At 44.3% G+C, this 21,680-nt stretch overlaps 1 protein-coding gene across 2 annotated transcripts in view; it reads right to left on the bottom strand.

Annotated features, from left to right (window-relative positions):
* The window catches only part of TOX3 (TOX high mobility group box family member 3), a 118,858-nt gene extending 106,380 nt beyond the window's left edge, over window positions 1-12,478 (bottom strand). Inside the window, exon 1 of one of the 2 annotated variants that reach the window (XM_081505830.1) lies at window positions 11,922-12,478. In XM_081505830.1, coding sequence (XP_081361956.1) covers window positions 11,922-12,008 — 87 coding nt within the window. In that variant the 5' untranslated portion in view covers window positions 12,009-12,478. The remainder of the gene's footprint in view (window positions 1-11,921) is intronic. The other variant, XM_081505831.1, reaches the window with a different exon arrangement.
* Window positions 12,479-21,680: the final 9,202 nt, after the last annotated feature.

The following is a 21,680-nucleotide window of genomic DNA, read 5'->3' as shown; positions in this document are numbered from 1 at the left end:
TCAAAAAGAAAAGAAATTTGGACCTAAAATATAGGTAATCAATTAACGTCAGCACATAGGATATGCAGCTCCTGGAAAGAAGATCAATCATCGCGTATTTTAAGCTGGCCCAAAATAAAACCCCAAAGCTGAAGAAAGGATTGAAAGATAGCATGGCGTATCTCTTTCACTAAAAGAGGACCCTCTAAATGGCAAATAAAAGCTAAAATATTGAATGAAGTAAAATACACATCACCGTTTGTACTTGGAGATAACCGGAAAGGGTTCCTCAGACCACACTCACAGGCACTCATGCCTGATAGGTATGGCCTTGTGTCTCAGCTCTGGCCAGTGAGGAATACGCAAGTGTCCCGTGGCAGCCTCTGGAAACCTCCCTTGACCGCATTTCCTTCCTGCTGGTTGGACCATGAAGATGACTGGCCCCCTACCTTGAACCATAAGGACAACAGGCACGTAAAAGTCGGAGGTAAGCTTGGGTCCCAGATGTTTAGGAAGCCCCCATAGCAGCCCTGTACTACTTACCTCTAGTCTTCATTAGGGACAAGAGAAAATCTACCCCATTTAAGCCACTGCTTCTCAAGTGGTTTTTTGAGGTTTTGTGTTTTGCTTATCTTGTTTTATATTTTGGCCACACCTCACTGCTTGTGGGGATTTTAGTTCCTTGACCAGGGGTCAAATCCAGGCCCCCAGCAGTGAGAGCAGAGACCACTAACTATAGTTGTTGTTGTTCAGTTGCTCAGTCGTGTCTGACTCTTTGCAACCCCATGAGCTGTGCATGCCAGGCTTCCCTGTGCTTCACCATCTCCCAGAACTTGTTCAAACTCATGTCCATTGAGTCAGTGATGCCATCCTACCATCTCATCCTCTGTCATCCCTTTCTCCTCCTGACTTCAATCTTTCCCAGCATTCTGGTCTTTTCTAATGAGTCGGCTCTTCACAGCAAGTGGCCAAAGTATTGGAGCTTCAGCTTCAGCATCAGGCCTATCAGTGAATATTCAGGACTGATTTCCTTTAGGACTGACTGGTTTGATCTCCTTGCTGTCCAAGAGACTCTCACGAGTCTTCTCCAACACCACAGTTCAAAAGCATCAATTCTTCAGTGCTCAGCCTTCTTTATGGTCCAACTCTCACATCTGTACATGACTACTGGAAACACCATAGTTTTGGCTATATGGACCTTTGTCAGCAAAGTAATGTCTCCGCTTTTTATATGCTGCCTAGCTTTGTCATAACTTTTCTGCCAAGGAGCAAGTGTCTTTTAATTACCACGGGGGAGTGCCCTCAAGATTTTTTTTCCTGTTACTTGCAAGCAAACCCTAACTCACAGGTTCTTCTTTATCTGCATCAAAGTTTCCCTTTCCTTGACCATTTCTGGAACACTTTTACCAAACCAACCACTGGCCTCTGTCTAGAATATCTCTCCATGTACCCATATTGACACACCCACACACACACCCGTATTTCCTGAACACTCACATATAAACACCTGCTCTCCTACCAAACCAGAGGTTTCTCAAAGGCAGACCACATCTAATAGGCCCTCATAAGAAGTGCATTCCTAATAAATGCGTAATAAGTAACAACGATCATACTTGCATTGAATAGGCACAAGCTATTTCTGGTTTCCACAAAGAAGAAGAAACATGAACAACTCAAATCTTCAAAAATCTTCAAAAGCATCAAGTTTCACTTCATTTAGCAGTTTAAATGGATTTTTTCCCTTTTTTTAATACCACACATCCACTTCCTTTTGCTGTGACATCAGTGTTTTGCTGTCCCTCTGAGGTCCCATTGCTCCCGACTCTTGGCTCCTCTGGTTTCTATGGGGGCTGCCAGTATGTGCCTCTGATTCTAAGATGGGTATGTGACACTGGGCCTGGGCACGTGGCCCAATTCTGTCCAGTGAGACTTGATGCACACAAGGTACTAAGACAAGTGGGGAAGAGAATCGTTTCCTTTTGGGAAGGCTGTGCTGGTGTGACTTGCAGCTGTTACTGGACATCTTTCCACTGTCTAAGTATAACCTGAGAAAGAAGCCAAACAGATGAAAACAGAACTAATATAAAAGAGTCTTGACAGCATCCCTTTGTAACACCTGGATCCAGCTATGCCTGAAGCAAACATTACAACCCTTTTACTATTTAACTCAGTTTGAGGATTTTTCCTACTTGGATTCAAAAGAAGTTTTACCTGTACAACAGTTTTGATGACTTTTCCATTAAACACTGTTAGAATTTTTTGTGTAAGCCAAATAATGAGTTTCTCCCTGAAGACAGGCATGCGTGAGTGCTAAGTTGCTTCAGTCGTGTCTGACTCTTTGCAACCCTATGGACAGTAACCCACCAGGCTCCTCTGTCCATGGGATTCTCCAGGAAAGAATACCGGAGTGGGTTGCCATGCCCTCCTCCAGAGAATCTTCCTGACCCAGGGATTGAACCTGTGTCTTTTACATCTCCAGCATTGGCAGGCAGATTCTTTACCACTAGCACCATCTGGGAAGCCCGAAGACAAGCAAAAAAGATTAGAAAACAGATCTACTAGTATTCTTTATGAGTACTCAATGGTTCTAAATTTAACTCATCCTTTTTCCAAAAAAAAAAGTTTCAAGTCAAACATACATATTTAATAAAAGTTTTCTAGCAGGTCAGCATTTGGGACTTCTACTTCCTATATCAAGAAGATTTTTAAAAGAAAATGGAAAACTTTTGTTATCCTATGGCACATCAAAATCCCTTGCTCATTACAAATTAGCTGTAGAAACTGCTGGAAAATCTCATAATACGGTATAGTTCTACTATATCAATTTAACATGTTGAGAACTCACTTCCGTTACAATATTTAACATAATTCTTTTATATAAACAATTTATAGTCAGTGTAGCAAAGGCCACATTCAACTTGCAAGCACTGGAATAGAAGAGCCCACCATAAAATCTAATTCCTCCAAAGGAATGAATCTACATTATTCAGATAGTATTTAGAGTGAAATCCAAACACTTCTTGATATCGGCCAATTTGTTTAACTTTAGGATTATGAAGACATGAAAAGTATTCTTTTATAAACAAAGTAAAATTAAATTAAGATTAAAGACAGAATGTTAGTCCTACAAGAAGGGCCGTTTTCCAATGCCTCATGTGTTTTACACAAGCATGGAACATATTTAAAAGAACATGGCTTCCCAAAGGAAGGGATTAAGATACAAACCTAGGAAACAAAGAACATAAAATGATCTACTACAGAGAGAGAAAATAAAATCTGTCAGAAGCTCATGCAGACCTTGAATAAAAGCCTCTATTTCTTATATTTTAACAGTTTTTTAAAGAGTGCTAAATCCACCTGTAAAATATATTGAATTTATAAGCATACTTAGCTGAAATCCTGTCTTTCCTCATTAACCACACTCAAAACAGATTCCCTAAGATACTAATGGCATCATTAACACGTCAAAAGATTCAGTTTGAACTTGTACCTCTCACATCAAGAAAAACACATGAAATATTTTAATTCAAAAGTGGCTGACGTGGTTGTAACATAAAGTGTTACAAATTTTGCATCATTCCAAGTTGATGACCACTATTTAAGAATGCTTCTTTCCAAATGACTGTTAAGACAGAAAAGATGTATCATCACACACACACACTCCTTTTGTGTATCATAGTTGCAATGGTATAGTAAGATTTCCAAATTTTCTGAGTTTTCGTGCCATGTCCTAAAATACTACCTCCCTAATTGGGAAGCTGGGTTAACAAATACCACATCAGCCAACCGTCTTGATTAAGCGTATATCCTTGCCACCCCTGTCTCCTTACATTTAGAGGAGTCACTTCAGTTTCCAGCACTTTATCACATAGAGGAAGACCCCATATTTGGTCCTTCAGCCCGGATCTCTCTCTCTCTGAGTTCCAGGGCACTGGTAGGTTCCAGGGCACCTACTTGATATCTCTGTGGGAATGTTCCAGCAAAACATCCTAGATCAGCTTTATCTGTCCTTCAACATCAGCTTCTCCTTTGGCCTCTCTGCTTCTGTTTGAGGTCAACATTCCCTCTGGTCCCAAGTTCAAACACTCTGCCTCCTTTTCTCCTTCCTAAGCTACAGAGATGCTCTGTTCCCTGCCTTCCTCTCCTTCACATCCATACACACCTCTCCTCAGTTCAAATCCTTCCTCCCTGCCCCCACCCTCACAACCTCTAGTCAGGTCCCACATGAAAAAATTGGAGCCATCTTCACACAGGGCAACCCCACCCACACCGCCAGTCCTCTCAAAATTGTTCAGATGTGCCCCATAATAGACACAGGTGTCTTTCCAACAGACTTCCTTCTTGCTAATGGAGCATAGCATTCATTATGCTCATGTGACAAGTGCCCAACCCCAGGGGATGACATGAAGCTGATCACAGCAATCTCTTTCTTTGTCAATGATGGGTCTAGGGTGGGCATGTGACCCATTTCTAAGCAATAAGTCAAAAGAGTCTAGTGGAACTGTTATCAAGAAAGCTATTCTTTCTTTTTTAAAAAATGTTTATTGGAGTATAGTTGCTTTACAATGTTGGATTAGTTTCTGCTGTACAGCAAAGTGAATTAGCCATAGTATGTGCTCAGTTATGTCTGATTCTTTGTGACCCCATGGACTGGAGCCTACCCACCAGATTCCTCTGTGCTTGGAATTTTTCAGGCAAGAACACTGAAGTGGGTTGCCATTTCCTCCTCCAGGAGAAATTCCCGACCCAGGGATCGAACCTGCAACTCTTGCATCTACTGCCCTGGAAGGCAGATTCTTTACCACTGAGCCATCTGGGAAGCCATATGTATACATATATTCCCTCTTCTGTGAATTTCCTTCCCATTTAGGTCACCACAGACAACTAAGTCGAGTTCCCTGTGCTACACAGTAGGTTCCCATTAGCTATTTTACACATAGTAGTGTGTATATGTCAATCCCAATCTCCCACCCCATCTTTCCCCTCTTCGTGTTCATAAGAGATGTATAGAAGGAGAGAGTGTTCCTTTGCTACCACTCCCACCACACTGCTATTCTGTTTCTCGTTTTGCGTGATATCATATGAGGATGTGATGGCAAGAGCTACAGCAGCCACCCTGTGACCATGAGGAGACTGTTGAAACTCCCAAGGATGACAGAATAAAAAGAAAAGCAAACAGGTTTCTTGAAGACATGACTGTACTGTGCTTAGTCACTCAGTTGTGTCCAACTCTTTGAGACCCCATGCACTGTAGTCCGCCAGGCTTCTCTGTCCATGGGAATTCTCCAGGCAAGAATACTGCAGTGGGTTGCCATGCCCTTCTCCAGGGGATCTTCCCAACCAAGGGATAGAACCTAGGTCTCCCACATTGCAGGTGGATTCCTTACCATCTGAGCCACCAGGGAAGACATGACTGAACCATCCAAAATAGCCATAGATGGCCCACATAAAGGCTTACAAGTAAACCAGTGTCCTTATGGTTTATGCCACTGTTTGCTGGGTATTCTGTTCCCTGCAGCCCAAAGCATTCTAACCAATAAACATACACAGAACAAACTCTTTCCCTTACCACTTAACACCCTCCATGCCATGCTAGTCACAGCATGACATCATCACCTGGGAGCTCCACCCCAGACTGATGATTCAGAATCTCTAGGGGTAAAGTCCAACAGTCTGTGTTATAAAAAGCATTCTAGGTGATCACTGTATATGCTAAAGTTTGAGAAACACTGCTCTATAATATGATCACAAATTACTCTTTTCCATTTAATCTACTCTCCTACATGCCATAAGGAACACTCTCTAATGACAGTGACCTCATTTCTCTAGGTCTGGGCATCATTTGATGCTCACTTAATTTCATCTCTTTCTAATCAAAGTTTTCAAACTTGAAGCCTCCTGGGACCTCAGAGGTTTACAGAGGTCTAAGTATGAGGAAGAGAGAGAAGAGAGGACCATGGTGAACAGTGGAATGCATGGTCGTCTGAATCAGGGCTACGAGAGATGATGCCACAAGAGGGTACAGGTCTAGTACTGCCAAATTTATGAGGAAGGAGAAGCTGGAAATCCAGATTTATATGCAAAGATTTTTATAAACATACAACTCATTTATTTTTTTTAAATACTGGTACAAAGTAAACAAAACAAGTCCTCAAGGGGATTCAGCATTCCCCTGACAGTTTGTGACCTGGAGTAAAAAGTTCTTGCAATATCCACACATACTTTGAATGCTGTGGCCACAGACAACCATTGACTTCACCTGAAATGACTGAAATTAATACTCTTTGGCTAAATATGTTAGGCTCCACTGAGCACAGGGTTCTCATCAACACTCCACTGTTCAGAATGGCAAAATGCGGGTGGTGGGGGGAGGGTTATGGACATCTAGTTACTGTCAACGGGATCACTTTATCCATTAGTCACTACTAACTGGACACCTAGAACTCCAAGCCTCTTGGGGGCCTATAAAAATGTTCAAAATATGAGAAAAAAATAATTAGCCACACAGCACACACAGGCACACATGTGCGTATGTGCACACAGACACACACTACAAAATTAAAACAAATAGATGCTTAATTAAATGCCTACAAAATACAAACACAAGCCACCTCATCAATAGCAACTCAGATATGGTATCACATCATATTATATTAAATGGAGGATGTGGAGGGAGCCCAGATCAATAGGACTGAGTCATTGCCAAGGTCCTCAAAAGACCCTACGTGCCAACCTGGAACCAATCATTCTGCCCTACGTCTTATCTTCTTTATGGCAATCACAAACTTCATACCCAGTTTTACTGCCCCTCGACACTACTCACTCCAGGATCCTCAGCCTAAAACAAAGTTTCCAACCATGGCTGCACATTAGAATCACCTGAGGAGCTTTTAAACACTGCTGCCTAGATCTCATTCCCAGAGACTCTTATTGACCTCGTCTAGGGTAAGGCTGAGTTTCAGGATCTTCTACAAGCCTCCTCCCACATAACCATGACCGAAGCCAGGGCTGAGACCCCACTGTTCCAGAAGCATTTCCAGAAACATTCTCTGAGATAGACATCTTTCCAGTTAGAGTAGCTTGATTTTCTTTCTACTGCTTTGGCTTGGAACATAGGAAGATTATGGCACCATCAGTGGACTAATTATCTAGAACAGGGGTTGGCAACCTTTCTCTATAAAGGGGCAAACAGCAAATGTTTCAGGCTTTGCAAGCCTTGCAGTCTTTGTCACCATGACTCAACTCTGCCACTGCAGCATGAAAGCAGCCCCCATCCCAGACAAGATGTAAACAAATGAGTGGGGCTGTGTTTCAATAAAACTTTATTTATGGAACACAAAAGTCAATTTCACGTAGTTTTCACAGTCACAAAATATTGGGTTGGCCAAAAACTTCACTTGGGACTTTCTGTACCAATTTACTTAAAACCCAAATGAACTTTTGGCCAACCCAATATTATACTTCTTTCAAATTCTTTCAATCATTTAAAAACGCAAAGACCAACCTTAACTTGCAGACCATACCAGAACAGTCAGGGGGCCAGATGTGACCTGCAGGATACAGTTTGCCAAATCCTGGTCTGTAACAACTATTCCCCATTGGTTTTAGACAATAAAAGTAACAAATGATAGAATCCAAATGATTAGATTAGAACTCCACTGAAAGTGGTTAAATTGACTCAGATGACTCAAATGAACAGTCCATATAGGTGAACACTGCACTAGAACTACCCACATAATTGAACATAAACTAGAAATGACTTATTAAAAAATGATTTTTTGAATTCTCATCTGCCTATGAGTTTGTCAAGACAAAAGTTGAGCATGCGTTAAGAGTACTGCATAATGATTTCAATTGTTTGTTAATTTGCAATATTTAAAATTCAGGCTATTTCAGATAAAAACCCAGATTATCATTCTCTCGAAAAAAAAGAAATGCAGAATATGGAGATACTGGGTCAAATGTTGGCATGACAAAAATCTAATAATGCTGAGCAAGGCGCCCCCTTCAATGGGGCATGTTCTCCACTTAACCACAACACCTGGCTTCATGAAGGTTAACCAGATGTCCCTATATACATTTTGAGTTTATGACTCCTGCTTTAAGGTCCTCAGAAATAGTTTATTTCTTTCACAATGTGGTTTCCACATCTTATTTAAATACCTGACTTGAAAAATCTCTCAATCTGCTCTCAAAGTTCAATACGCCCTTACTCTAGAACCTATAAATGAAATCATGAGTTCTTATGCTAGTGCAAGATATTAACTTGAAGAGAATTTCAGTCATACACCCGTCCCCTCTCAATATGTTCTCAATTTAAACCATGGTCTCCACTGATACAGACCAATGACAAATCACCCTTCAGGTCCTCCTACTCTTCAAGCTAGTTAAGGTAGAGGCCCATGAGGTGGAGGAAAAGAGTTCACATCAGAGCGTCTTAATTAAGCAGAGTGATCAATAACACATATAGTAATTAGAAAGGAATGTTTGGGACTGATAGAGTTACAACAGTTAGGACCATTCTATATAGGGTAAGAAGTCAATAGCGGTATTTTGAAAGGGTGCGGGGAAGCCCTAAGAACGTGCAGAAAAGTAACTAGAGCTGAGTCCAAGTTCATTATTAACCCACAGTGTGATTTTATCTTGCTTACACCCACGTTAAATACAATAGTTTATTTAGGGGGAACAGACTTCTGAGCGCTACATGCTGATGGATATGTTGCATATTATCTTCTTACTGGTGAAGACAAATTGAACCCGGGGAAAGAAAAAATCCAGATATATAGACAATGGGTCATTAATTCACTTGAGTAAGATAAGGACCTTTTCAAAAAAAAAAATATACATATATGTGTTAGTTTAATTTGTTAGCTGCGTCAGAAAAAGAAATGCTCAAACAGTAGATTTTCCACTTGAAATTAAAATGGAAATTAGCCCTGAGGAAATAGAGATGACTTCGAGTTTATACATCAGTGGCTGGTTCATGAATTATTAACTGATTTTAATGATCCTGGCTATATTTTATTTGAAGTTATTCTCCTACTTGCGATGACTTTTGAACCCTCAAAACTCTTTCATCCATTCTCCATAGGCAGAGTACACACTTTCATGATCGCTGACATTTAAAACGGATCCATATACTCACAGAATGTAAAGATAATGCACATGATATAATTTATACAAAGGGCTCTGGTCATTTGTTAAAGAGAGAAATGAATGAAACCCTGTTATTCACGGTTTGTAAATAAATTTAAAGATAAGCGCTAACTTTGCACTTGTTAAGCCTGGAGCAGAGGGTTCTGTATTTCTTCTAAAGTTTCCCAGATGGTCGTTAAAACAAGAAAGGGCAGAAACAGACTTTCTTAGAAAGCCATTGTTTCCCATCCAGAAAGATAATATATATGAGTAAAAGTTAAAGTCTTTGGAGATTAATAATTACAGGTGTTTTCAAATAAAATAAATGCATGTCTTTGTCTGCTGATTTTTGCATTTTCGATATAAATCTGTATTCAATAACACCACTTCAGACACACAAGTTAACTATGAAACGAAGTGCTATAAACCTTTAATTAGCACTTGCTGTTTTATACCCATGAAGTTAATACTTCCTCTCCTACTTCATTCTCTCCATAAAGAAAAATTACAGGGAATAGAGTTGGGTTGTTCACTCATGAAATGAAGAGTAGGAAAATATAGTATCGTGGCTCAATTTAAAGATTTTTGTATTTTTATCTGCAAGGAATGAAATGCAAACATCCCTTAAAATAAGTACAATCTGATTTTCACCAATATTAAGCGCTAACTTTCATAAATTGGGTACATAGAGCACTTAAAACGACAGATTGCAGAATTACTATGAAACCGAGTTATTTCAGGCAAACAGCTGCATTAAGAAAATATGACAGCAATCCAACTTGGGTCCCTACTCCTGAAGTTGAACAAGCATTTCAATAAATATTGTCTGTTTTTAAGCTTTCTAGACCCTCCCTGAAATAAATAATGTTCTGAGTTTAAACTGACTTCAAATAGCCTTTCTCAAAAAATAAAAAGAGACACACACAAAACACCCACAATTTCCTCTGGTCCCTTGAAGTACCCTTGGGATCTTAGTGGACAGAGATTTGCCACGCATTGCAGTGACTGGGTTAGTACAAAAGGTTTCTATTTTGGTGTCATTGGAGTGTTGCTGATCTTAAATCAGAGAAAGAAGTAGTTACATTAGGAAAGGTAATGGCTTCCAAAAATAAGAGCCTGCCCAGTTAGACAAGGCTTGCATACACAAGGCGAAGTTGTAAGGAGACAAATAATACCCCACTGGAACAATTAGGTGCATTCTCAGATACACTACATACTTAATTAGGCTGCCTGAGTCCCTAACTGAGCATACATGGGGGACTTTTTAAAGCATTTAATAACCTGAGTAAATCCAAAATCAGAGGACAGAACTAAACGGTACCTCTGGCTACCTCGGTGGGCTTTTTGTTGCTTCTCTTTCAAAGCTCAGGAATTTGGAGAGCATGAATGCCCACCCCACCCCCCAACCCCCGCCCTCGCATCACCAAAGGGTTAAAACACACTGAATAATGTCCCTTCCTTCTATACTTGCTGGGAGGCCCCTCAGTGCCAAGCGCAGAGCTGGACGACGATGACATAGGGGACAGGGGTGAGGGAGAGAGATCTTGATGGTCTTTCACAAACTTCAGCACTGGAGTTGCGATCGGATGGGAGTATAAACAAATAGAAAAGAACAGAAGCCTCCATCAGCCACTGGGCACTGCAAACCGTTCCTCCCTCTAGATACAATTCCCCTTCTTCCTGCTATGTACTCATTAGTTTTGTATAGCACCTTTCTTTCTGCAGGCTCTTTATTTCCTCCTCTGTTATCCAAGCAATCATAAACAAACTGCGATTTGAAAGAAAAAGGCGGGGGTGGGGGGTGGGGAGGGAGGAGCAGGGGTGGGGAAGGAGAAAGAAAAACCACATTCAAAAGGCACAGCTCTTTCTCTGAATATTGCCCTCGGGGTGATGTTTCCTCCAAAGCTTGGCCTTGGGGGCTTCAGGAAGGATGGAGAACGCGAGTCCGCGCTGCCCCGGCCCAAGGACTCCGGCTCCCGCACGGACTCGCCGCTCCGCGCGGCGCCAGCTGCCCTTCCGAGAGATCCACCTTCGGCCACCTGAAATGCTCGGTCCTCAAAGTTGGCGCAGGGGGAGGTGAAGGAGGTGGGGTGATCCAGGGCGTGGTGTGGAGGTCTCCAACCCTGATCTCCCCGAAATGCCAAATCTACCCCTCCCCAGAAAATGAAAGATGAGAAGCCACTCGCGCTAACCCGGGAAAAGCGGGCCCTTCCGTTGCGTGGTCCAAAGTGCCCCAGGAAGAGGGCAGCAAAGGCCACCTGCGGGGGTCCCAACACTTCCCGGCCCCCTTCTCCCCCCATCCAGGGCACGCTCAAAAGTTAGTTCCTTTCCCTCGTTAAGCGGCCCCGAGTCCAGCTCTCGGGGGCGTGGGGGAGGTGAGATGGACTGGGAGGGGGGCGGCGAGGTCATCAGACCACGAGATCGGGGACTCCTGCGTTGCCCCCCTCCACCCCAAACTCAGCCTGCGGTCGGGTTTACTAATAACAACAACAAAGCGAGTCCCCCCTTACAGTTCTCGGGCTGCTCTCGCTTCTTTGGGGGCAGCCAAAGAGAGTCGGCGGAGTGGGGGGTGGGGGAGAGATAGTGGGAGGAGAGGCGGAGGGGAGAGGGGAGCGCAGGCTGAGAGACAAAAAGGGGGGTGGGAAGGGGGCAGAAAGAGTAGAGCGAGAGAGTTGGACAGAGACGAAGGCGCAAAGGGAAAGGAGTGGAGAGGGGAGAGAAAAGTGCAGCAGGCAGAGCTGGGCGCGCCCGGGATGGAGAGATGGCCCCCGCCCCGCAGGCCCTCGGCCCCAGCCCGGCCCGGTCACCTTGCTGTAGCCGTAGTACCCCAGGCACTGCGCGAAGTCCAGGCCGGCGGGGTCGCCGGCCGCCGCGGGGTAGAACCTCACATCCATGCCTCAGCCGGGCCCGGGGCCGGGGGGCCGGGACTGGGGCTCGCCGGGACCGGTGCCCGCCTCCTCGAAGCCGCTAGATCCACCGTCGGGGGGCGCCGAGCCGGGGTTGTCCCGGGGGCGGCGCGCGGGACGCGGGGCCGGAGGGGCGCAGCGACCTGGAGCCTCAGGAGCCCGGGAGCCGCGGCCGCCGCACACAAAGGCGCGGCCACGCGAACCGCGGGAGAGCGGGAGGCGGCCCAGGGGACGCGCCCCGCCGGGGCACAGAGGCAGCGCTGCGCGCGGGCCGGGCGCCCGGGGCGCGGGGCGCGGCGCGGGGGCCCGGGACGGCGCGGCGAGTTCAGGTGCGCGGGGCGAGGCTGGGACGGCGGCGGCGGCGGCTGGCCGCGCTCCTCCTCCTCCTCCCCGGGCGGACTGAGGAGAGGAGCCGCGGAGACAAGGGGCCCGGCCCCTCCCCTCCTTCTCCCCCTCCTGCCTCCCTCCGCCGCCGGTCCCCTCCCCACGCTGCCGCCGCTCCGCCCCTCCCACCGCGGGCAGCTGGCGCGCCGCCCGCCCCGCCGGTGCGCTCTCAGCCCGGACCGCCTCCGGGCGCGCGGACCCCGCCCCGCCGGCCCCTGCGCCGCGCGGCCCCTCGCCGCTCACCCCGCGCCTCGCGCAGCCCTCACCCGCCCCGTCGCCCGCCCGGCGGTCTCCCCCTCTCCCGGGCCCCTCTTCTTCCCACCGCGCCCCCCTTCCCTCTCCGGTCCTCTTTGTCCCCGCTGCCTCGGAGCGCTCCTCGCTCCCCTCCTTCCCTCGGCCGCTTCGGCCAGCCCCGTGCCCGGTGTGGCCCTCCAGCCCCGTTTCCCACCACCGCTGCCCTGGGCCTCCCTGCTCCAGTCATCAGCATCCACGCGCCGTCCACTTCCTTCCCACCACCGCTCTTTCCCTCGGTTTCCACTCCTCTCCCTCATTCCTTCCTCGTGGGTCCCCCGGTCCCTCTACGGCACTCCGCATTCCCCTGCGAGTGTCCCCTTCCTCGCGGAAGTACCTAACCCAGCAGGTCACCTGCACGATTGCCTCCCGAGACCCGGGAGCCAGTGTACACCTGTGGGCAGGGGGTGGGGGCCTGACCTTTCACAGGTAGGCAGACCTGAAGCGCCGGGGTTCAGGCTCGTGTCGCTTCTCTTCGTGTTTTCTTTGCTCTTGTTTGTATTCGAAAGGCATTTGAGTAACTGGATCTAGGCGGATCACTCACTGCTCTCGGAGAGAAAATGTCCCTATTTTCCTAAAAGGTTCTGGGTGATTAACTTCCTCACACTGCGCTCTCCCAGCCCCTCTTCATTTCTTTCTCTTTCTTTAAGCTGCATCTTACCCCCACCCCCAACCTCCGCCCTGTCCTACCCTCCACTTTGCTTCGGGTTCATTTGAGAGTTTGGCTCTCAGCCTTGGCAGAAGGGAAGGTATTGTATAGAACGTTAGGGAGAGGCTGTGAGATTTGCTTCCCCCCTCCCCAATTTGAGTATCTAGAAACTAACCGGAAGGGAGAAATTTACAAATATTTTAGCTGACACTCACACTTTCATCCCTAATCACACTTTGCTGGCCCACAGCCTGAAGTTTTTCGGACAAGCATCACAGGACTTTCTCTCCGTTTCGTCTGCTCTCCCTGGGTTGGTGACACCTTGTGTCTGTACCTTTGCCCAATGTTATCTTTCTGGAACCAAGCAGGAAAAAATAAACTTCAATTAGGCGAAAGTTTGTGTATTTGTCCTTCTCTTAGCAGAGTCAGGTGTTTGGAGACTGCGTGAGAGAGCGGTGTTTATTCAGGAAAGGAACAACTGCTTACATTGTCGCTGGGTTGACTCCAATCCCCCCTCCTGAAAAAGCTTTGGTCTCCTCTCCTGAGTCTCCATTTAACGTTGACAACCCAGCGGCGCTCCCTAATGGCCCAGCGGGTTGCACAAATTGGCAGTGAGCTGAGATATTATCAGGACAACACCCCATTGAGCAGGTTCTTGAAACGCAGAAGTGGAGGCCCTTTCTCCGGGCCACTGGGCGCCTGTGGCCTTTTCCACCAATCAGAGCCGGAGGTTGCAGTGGCCACCTGTTGTCTCGCAAGAGTACATCTTTTAAGTTGCACTATTAGTATTTAACAATGGCGGAGAGTGCAGCATCTGGCCACAGGAGAGGAGCAGCCTGCTGAGCTGAGGTACCAGAAAAGAAATCTTTTTTTTTTTTCTTCCAGATAGTCGTTAAAAGGAGCCCCCAAAGGCTGGGAAGGGGAGTTTTTCTTCGCGCACTCACAGTCCTCACCTTCTGCTCGTTCTCTTACGCATCCGAAGCAATCTGAGCTTGATTACAGAGGATGGAGCAAAGTATAATCAAAGTTACAGAGAGACAAAACCTGAAGCTGTAATCAGACTTCGAGGATCAAGAATACAAATATTCGCACTGGAAACCCCACTAGCTGCGAGACTGGGAATTGCATGTGAGCGCATGCGTGGCATTGAGCATTGCGCTGTAGAGACTAGAAACTGACAGGACACCCTTCTCCCAGGAGCCTCCCAGGAGGCAGGAATGCCAGGCGCTGGGGGTACCACCTCCTGGCCATCGTTGTGAGAAAGGCTTGCTCTTAATATCCCCCTCCCCGTTACAATGCAGATGTTTTGGGGGAAGGAAACAATATTCCGTCAGTCGATATTTTAAGATGATGATGATTTAGGAAGTAATGTAAGCGAAAGTTCTGAGTGTAGATCTTGATTAAGAAGAGAAGAAAAAAAAAACTGTCTGATGAGTCTGAAGATACATATGTTGAGACACTTTGAATAAAAAAAAAAAAAAAATCCCTAGACCAGAAACAGTCATCTGGGAAGGCTGTATGCCAACCTCTGACTTTGGCCACTGTCCATAGCCTGTGCATTCAGCAGCTACTTTCGTGTGACTTCCCCTGTCCTGGACACTGTTTTGGGCACTTGTGAATGAGAAGGAGGAGCCCAAAATGACACACGTGAAAGCCCTCAAAGAAGAAGTGGACCAGTCACACTCCTGCACACATGATATATACACATACATTCACATCTAGTTACCTGGAGATCCCGTGATGACATACCTGCTGCTGCTATGGGGAGAAGCCATCTGATATGCAAATTTGCATCCATAGTATTTTATCCGTAGTAAAAGAAAGTTCCAAGGAGGGGGCAAAACCTCTGCTCAAGAGCCTAGGCAGGATCACTGCTGTTTCCCAAGAACCTTGGACCACCCTTGGTACTTAGGTGGTTTGCAATAAGTAAACATGCATTTAAGAAAGGAAATTGAGAAGGAAGATGGGAAAGAAGAAGTTGGGGGAGAAAGGGAAAGAGAGGGAGGGAAGAGAGACAGGTGTATTCATAGTGGAATATCCTTCTCAGGGAACCTGGTTGAGGTAAGATTTGGAAAGAGTAAACCCAGCAGTTCTGATTTGGAGAAGAACAAACTACCTGAGGGTGGGGGAAGGGGGTCTTTTGCACCCTGCAGTTTCCCAGCCTTTGTCCACATTCAGACTAGAACTATATGTTGTTTCATTTAGCGCTATTCTGATGATTCGTTGTATTCAGAATGCCTCTCCAGTTTTAAGTTCAAGTGGATCTGAAGCCCACTGGTTAAAAATTTTAGAATGATGCTTTTAAAAATTTAATGCAATTGTAACTTTCATGCTATTTTTCATCTTAAGGGTGTCACCTTTTTCAGGCTGTCAGCATTTTATGCCACAGACAAAGGCTTTCTTTGTACTACATTAGCCTTGAATTTGAAGAAACTTCTCCAAGAACACATCTTAAACATGCTTTGAATTTATGCTGCATGGTGCTAACAGTCATTGATTTAGAAGAAGGCAACACAAGAATCAGTTATGAAGCCAAAATACAACTTTGGGGCATAAGAAAATTCCGGTAGGGTTTTTAATATGATTTGGGTCCAAAATATCAGTCTTATTAGCTTGATGTTTGTAAGTGGATAGTTGGTGTCATCCAAGACATCTTTTAAAAATGGGGGTAAAATACACAAACTTTACGAAACACCATTTTTATATCTTGACAGAACTCAAAAACTTTATTTCTCTGCTTTATCTGGCTCCAAATTCAGCAAGAGAGTCCCCATGAGGATGCATTAAGCCTGCTGAGTTTTATAACCAAAGATCTTAATGAGAACCCCTCCCCACTTTTAGGGACCTATGAATGGTAATTTAACCTGTATTCTGCTTCCTCACATGAGGATTGTACTAAACATTATACACAGTTTAATTTTCTTGAGTTTGGGGCATAAAAAGTTCTCTCCAAACATTATGGTCCTCGTTTGCAATATGTAATGTAGCCAAATTAACAGCGGCTCCAAATTAACAAGGCCAGAGCTACTGAAGTTTCTTTTCTATTACCATAGTAACAGCTAACGTATTATATTGGTAAAACGTCTCATACTCGGCTTTCTATCTGAATTTGGCTTCACGTCATAAAGCATAGCATTTCTATCTAGCATGGATTCTTAGTGTCTGTATAACTCATCTCCATGAAATTTAAGCGAGTTTCCTGTCAAGAATCAACACTTCACTTTCATAGTCTAAATCACATGCAGATAAAATCAAGTCAAGATCAACCAAGACTCTCACAATAGTGAATGTACACAAGTTATAAAGGAAGCATTCTGACCTCGGGGCCCTCCTTGTATATCTCTAGCTCAGGCTCAAAAACTAATCACCAGGAAAGAGTTTCACCTAGGAATTACAGTGTGAAAAAAAATCCCCAAGCACTGTCATGGTTAGTTTCAGTTTTCAGTAAATCCGAACTTTTCTGGTCTGGAAATGTGAATTATTTTTATAGTTGTACTTAGGTCAAGATGTACAAACACATGAGACAGTGGAAAAAATAATAAATGTATATTGTTATGTACATGAGGTTGTTTCTCATATTACTACTACCAGTTTTGGCCACATGGGTCTCTGTGGCACAAGAAGAGCTCTAGAAAAGGAATCATTTTCCCAGCTAAGTTTGACTTTTACTAAGAATAGATACACCCATAGGTTCTGACAGATATATAGTAATTATGAAACAATAACCCCCGAAACGTTAGTAGCAAAAAAATATGTACTGAGCTGAGAATTCATTCCCAGAAATATGAAATATAGCCAGTATTTGCTTGTGACCTAAGTAGCTCTTCAATAAAGCTATTTTAAAAACCAATACACTCCATACAACCAGGAGGTGTGCAATTTTCAATGTGTTTACACACTGTTTTAAAAACTATATATCCTGTGTTCACAGAAATCCTAAACTGTTGCCTTGCCTGTTTTCTGAAATATATTCTATTTCTTTTAAACTGAAAGAATGACCTCTTTTGCAGGAACAATTTTCAGAGACAGCGTGTTTATCAAATGGTTTCTCTGCTTTCATAAAAACAATTTATTTTCACTGAACTCTTCAAGATAAGCATCAAAGCCAGGAAGAATGTACAATGAAGTTTATAATTACACTCCAGAAACAAATACTGGGTAGTTTTTATTTTGCTCAAGTGAAAAAGGTTTTTTCCCCACTCCCCACCCCCCCAAAGAGACAAAGGTAGTGATGGGGGAGGAGGTTTTTACAGGATTGGAAATCAGGAAGCTCAGAGGGTTTCCAGCAAGAGGGGGCCTGCAGGGTCGCCCACAAAGCCTACTGACTGAACAATGAAAGCTGAGGACCCAGGACTCTCTTAGCGATGGGTGGCAGTCAGTCTGTTTTTTATTCTTCACCAACGGACAGCTATAGGGGCATTAAGGCAAAAAAATCATTACACAGATATTAAGTCCTTCCACGACAGATCTATATACCAATGCACATAAGTACCTCCCATAGTTGGAGCCTCTGATGATATCCTTTCCTTGATAAGCACCCAAGTCTCTAGGTTGAATTTATAGGGCATGTTATTTTTAATAACCATAGAACAATTAAATTGTAGAGAAAAAAAAAAAAACACTGAGAAAAGAACTGAGTCCAATAGAGATTCTGTTTCTTAAGAATTAGGAAACAATTACATTTTGATCACCGAACAGCCAAGGACTAGCAGCAAAATAATCTCCCCTAATTTACATAGATCCCTGCGTGCCAAACACACGAGTGTTTGCTTTTCGAGTAATAGTGCAGGTGTGTATCCTGCAGTAACGAAATCTCTCACTCATCAAACTGTTTTCGCCAGAGTGGGACATGCCCACTTTCCTGGAACGGTTTCAAGCTTTCTCCCCAGCATTCCAGCCACCTGTTTATGGAGTTCATCCTCGGGAGTAGACGCATGCAGTTAGAAACAAGAAAATGAAAATAAATGACCTTGTTTGTTATTTATAACAAAGAAACTCAGCAAAATTAATGCTGTGGAGCTTGACCTCTTGACCCAGGAGAAAGAGCCACCTCATGGCTTTGTGGCCAATGAACAATAGTCCCGGCAGCTCCCATTGTCCAGTCAGCCTGACTTTTGGATGGTCATGAAAGCCGTATATCCAAAATATTAAATGTTTTACAAGTTAGATTAGAGGATTTGTTTGTTTGTTTGTTTTTTAAGAAAACATGTTTAAAGAAGTGAAGCTAGCTCGCAAAAGAGCTTTTTTGTTGAAGGTAATAAGCAGGTAAAATCATTTCATTTTTATCTACTCAATGTGCCCTGGATCAACAACATGTTGAAGAAAAGGAAAATACCAAAAATTTCCAACCAGGACTCTGAGAATTGATAAATGGTTACATATATAATAGAAATTAAACAGAAAGAGCATCATGGCAAGTGTTTCAGAGAAACCATCATGTTTCTTTCTTTTATGGCTATCCATGGGAAAGGAGAAGACAACTTCCTTCCCTTACCTACATGCAGTGTGGATGCTGCCCCCTAGAGTTGTTCAATGAAACAGCACCTCCTTTTCCTTCTTTCACTTACCCCAACCCACAACCCAGAAACCCAGGACAGGCAGGAAATGAAGATCACAGAAGGCTCTTCAGAACTGATGCCTGCTTGAAACCTCTCGAGGTAAACTCTCCAGTAAAAATAACGCCCTCTATTGTAAATAGTGCTGCAACGAACATTGGGGTACCTGTGTCTTTTTTGATTATGGTTTTCTCAGAGTGTATGTCCAGTAGTGGGATTGCTGGCTCATATGGCAGTTTTATTCTTAGTTTTTTAAGAAATCTCCATACTGTTCTCCATAGTGCCTATATCTATTTACACTTCCACCAACAGTGCCAGAAAGTTCCCTTTTCACTACATCCTCTCCAGCATTTACTGTTTGTGGATTTTTGGATGATGGCCATTTTGACTGGTATGAAGCGATACCTCGTTGTAGATTTGATTTGTATAGCTAGTGAGAACCTACTCTATAACACAGGGAACTCAGCTCGGTGCTCTGCAGCGACCTAGAGGGGTGGGAAGGAGGTTCAGGAAGGAGGGGATATATGTACTGTTATAGCTGATTCACGTTGTTGTATAGCAGAAACCAACACAACATTGTCAAGCAATTATCCTTCAATTAAAAATAAAACTTAAAAACAATGAGAGCCTCCTAACTTATGTGGTTGGTCCTAAGGCCTCTGCCACCACCTACTGCCTTCCTTCCTGCTTCTAGTTTCCTCCCTTGTTCACCCTCAACACCTCCCATGAGAGTCTTGGATTCTTCTAGACCTTAAATCACAAAATCAAAATTCAATTTTTCCTTTCAAGTTGCTTATCTATTGCCCTATCTGTCCAGTACCACTATGTCTATAACCATTTTATTTTTCCCCAGGGTTAAATAACTGGTTTTTAAAGGATTCTCTACTATGCCTAAAAATTTCTTTTTCACTGCACAATGAAGCCAGTTTCATAAGCTATGCAGGTCGTCATACAAACACTACCCCGGGTATTATAGGCCATCTTTCCCCACCTTTTCTTTCCTTTTTGACCCCATGGGGTGGTTCATCATGTGCTTCTCCCCATCTTTCACTGGGGATGTTGCAGTTGTAAATCTTAAGAGATCCCCACAAACCCTTCTTGGTCTGTCACATTCCCCTAACAACAATAACAAAGTTATAGCCATAAAAGGTCTAGCTTTCTTGCGCACATCTGTGAGTCTAGCTCAGTCCCAGAGAAAAGAGTTTCCAGAAGTTTATGCATTTAACTGTTCCGTTGTTGTTGTGTTCATTCATATCCAACTCTTTGCGACCCCGTGGACTGTAGCCCACCAGGCTCCTCTGTCCATGGGATTTCCCGGGCAAGAATACTGGAGTGCGTTGCCATTTCCTTCTCCAGGGGATCTTCCCAACCCAGGGATTGAACCCATATCTCCTGCGTTAGCAAGCGGATTCTTCACTAGCGCCACCTGGGAAGCCCTTAAACTGGTCTAAAGAAGAAACCTATTCTGCTGTCCAGAGCCACATATCATCAGCAATGATTTTACCAAAAGACTTTCTTAATCTAGAAACATCACCAAATGAGTCCCCACTGTGTACTTGAAAGTACCAAGTAGCTGTGCTTAGTGGAATAGATAGGATAGAATGTGATTACTCCATCTTAGTCAGAACTGAAACTCAGGCCATTTATTGTTCTTTTTTTTTTTTCTGTGCCTTTCTAGTTACCTGATGCCGTTTCCAGAAATGGAAGCAAGTATGATCCCTGTTCACAGTGAAGATTATAAGACACCAGGAAAGCATTATAATGAAGAAATATTATCATTAGTGTCTTGTATGAGTGCTTGGTCACTTCAGTTGTGCCTGCCTTTTTGCAACCCCATGGACTATAGCAGGCCAGGCTCCTCTGTCCATGGGATTCTTCAGGCAAGAATACTGGAGTGGGTTGCCGTTCCCTTCTCCAGGGCATCTTCCCAACCCAGGGATCGAACCTGGGTCTCCTGCATTGCAGGTGGATTCTTTACCATCTGAGCCACCAGGGAAGCCCATCATTAGTGTCTTAGGAGAAGATTTCCTCCCTAATGTAGTCAACAAACATTTATTCACAGATATGTTTGCAGATAATATGTTAGGGTGTTGCTTAGAGAGTGGAGAGATGGTTTAGGATCAAGGTTATCAGGGAAGGCTTCATGGAGAAGGCATTTGAAAGCAGAAAGCATTTGGGGGAGACAAGAGGGAGGAATAAGTGTCCTAAGGGAAGGAGCTTTTGAACACAGGCATTAAGAAAAAGAGCTCATATGCATGACCAGACTATGGCATCGTCTCAGTCATCCTTGATAGATTACGCCACAGTGACAACCTGTAATATCTTAGTGGATTACCACTACAAAGGACTATTTCTCACTCACATTTTTGTCTACCACCAGTCACATTTTTATTTCAGGACCAAAGTTGAAACAGAAGCTTCTATCTGGTCTTGAGGAAGTGAAAAAAAAGGTAGTGAAACCATGCTGTGGCTCTTGAAGCCTCTGCTCGCATCACTTCCACTCACTTTTTACTAGTCAAAGTGAGTCAGATAATCAGGTGGCCACGCCCAATGTCAATGGGGCAGAAAGTGCAGTCCTCCCATAGGAAATGGTCTGATATGGAGGGGATCCCAATATTTTGAAAAAATGAAATCAGTGACAAAGGAAGAATTTTTTTAAGAGACTTATCAAACGTCTCAGGCAACGAGTAAAATTGTTTAGCTGGAGCAGTGAGTGAGTCTTGAAGAGCTTGGTGAGATAAGATGCTGGCAAGTTGTGGCGGGGAGAGGCAGGCTGAGAAG

The sequence above is a fragment of the Giraffa tippelskirchi genome, chromosome 7 (assembly GCF_054371585.1).
Source record: "Giraffa tippelskirchi isolate mGirTip1 chromosome 7, T2T-mGirTip1v1.2.pri, whole genome shotgun sequence".
NCBI lineage: Eukaryota > Metazoa > Chordata > Mammalia > Artiodactyla > Giraffidae > Giraffa > Giraffa tippelskirchi.
Note: the sequence above shows the minus strand (reverse complement) of the source record. Positions and strands in the feature narration are given on the sequence as shown.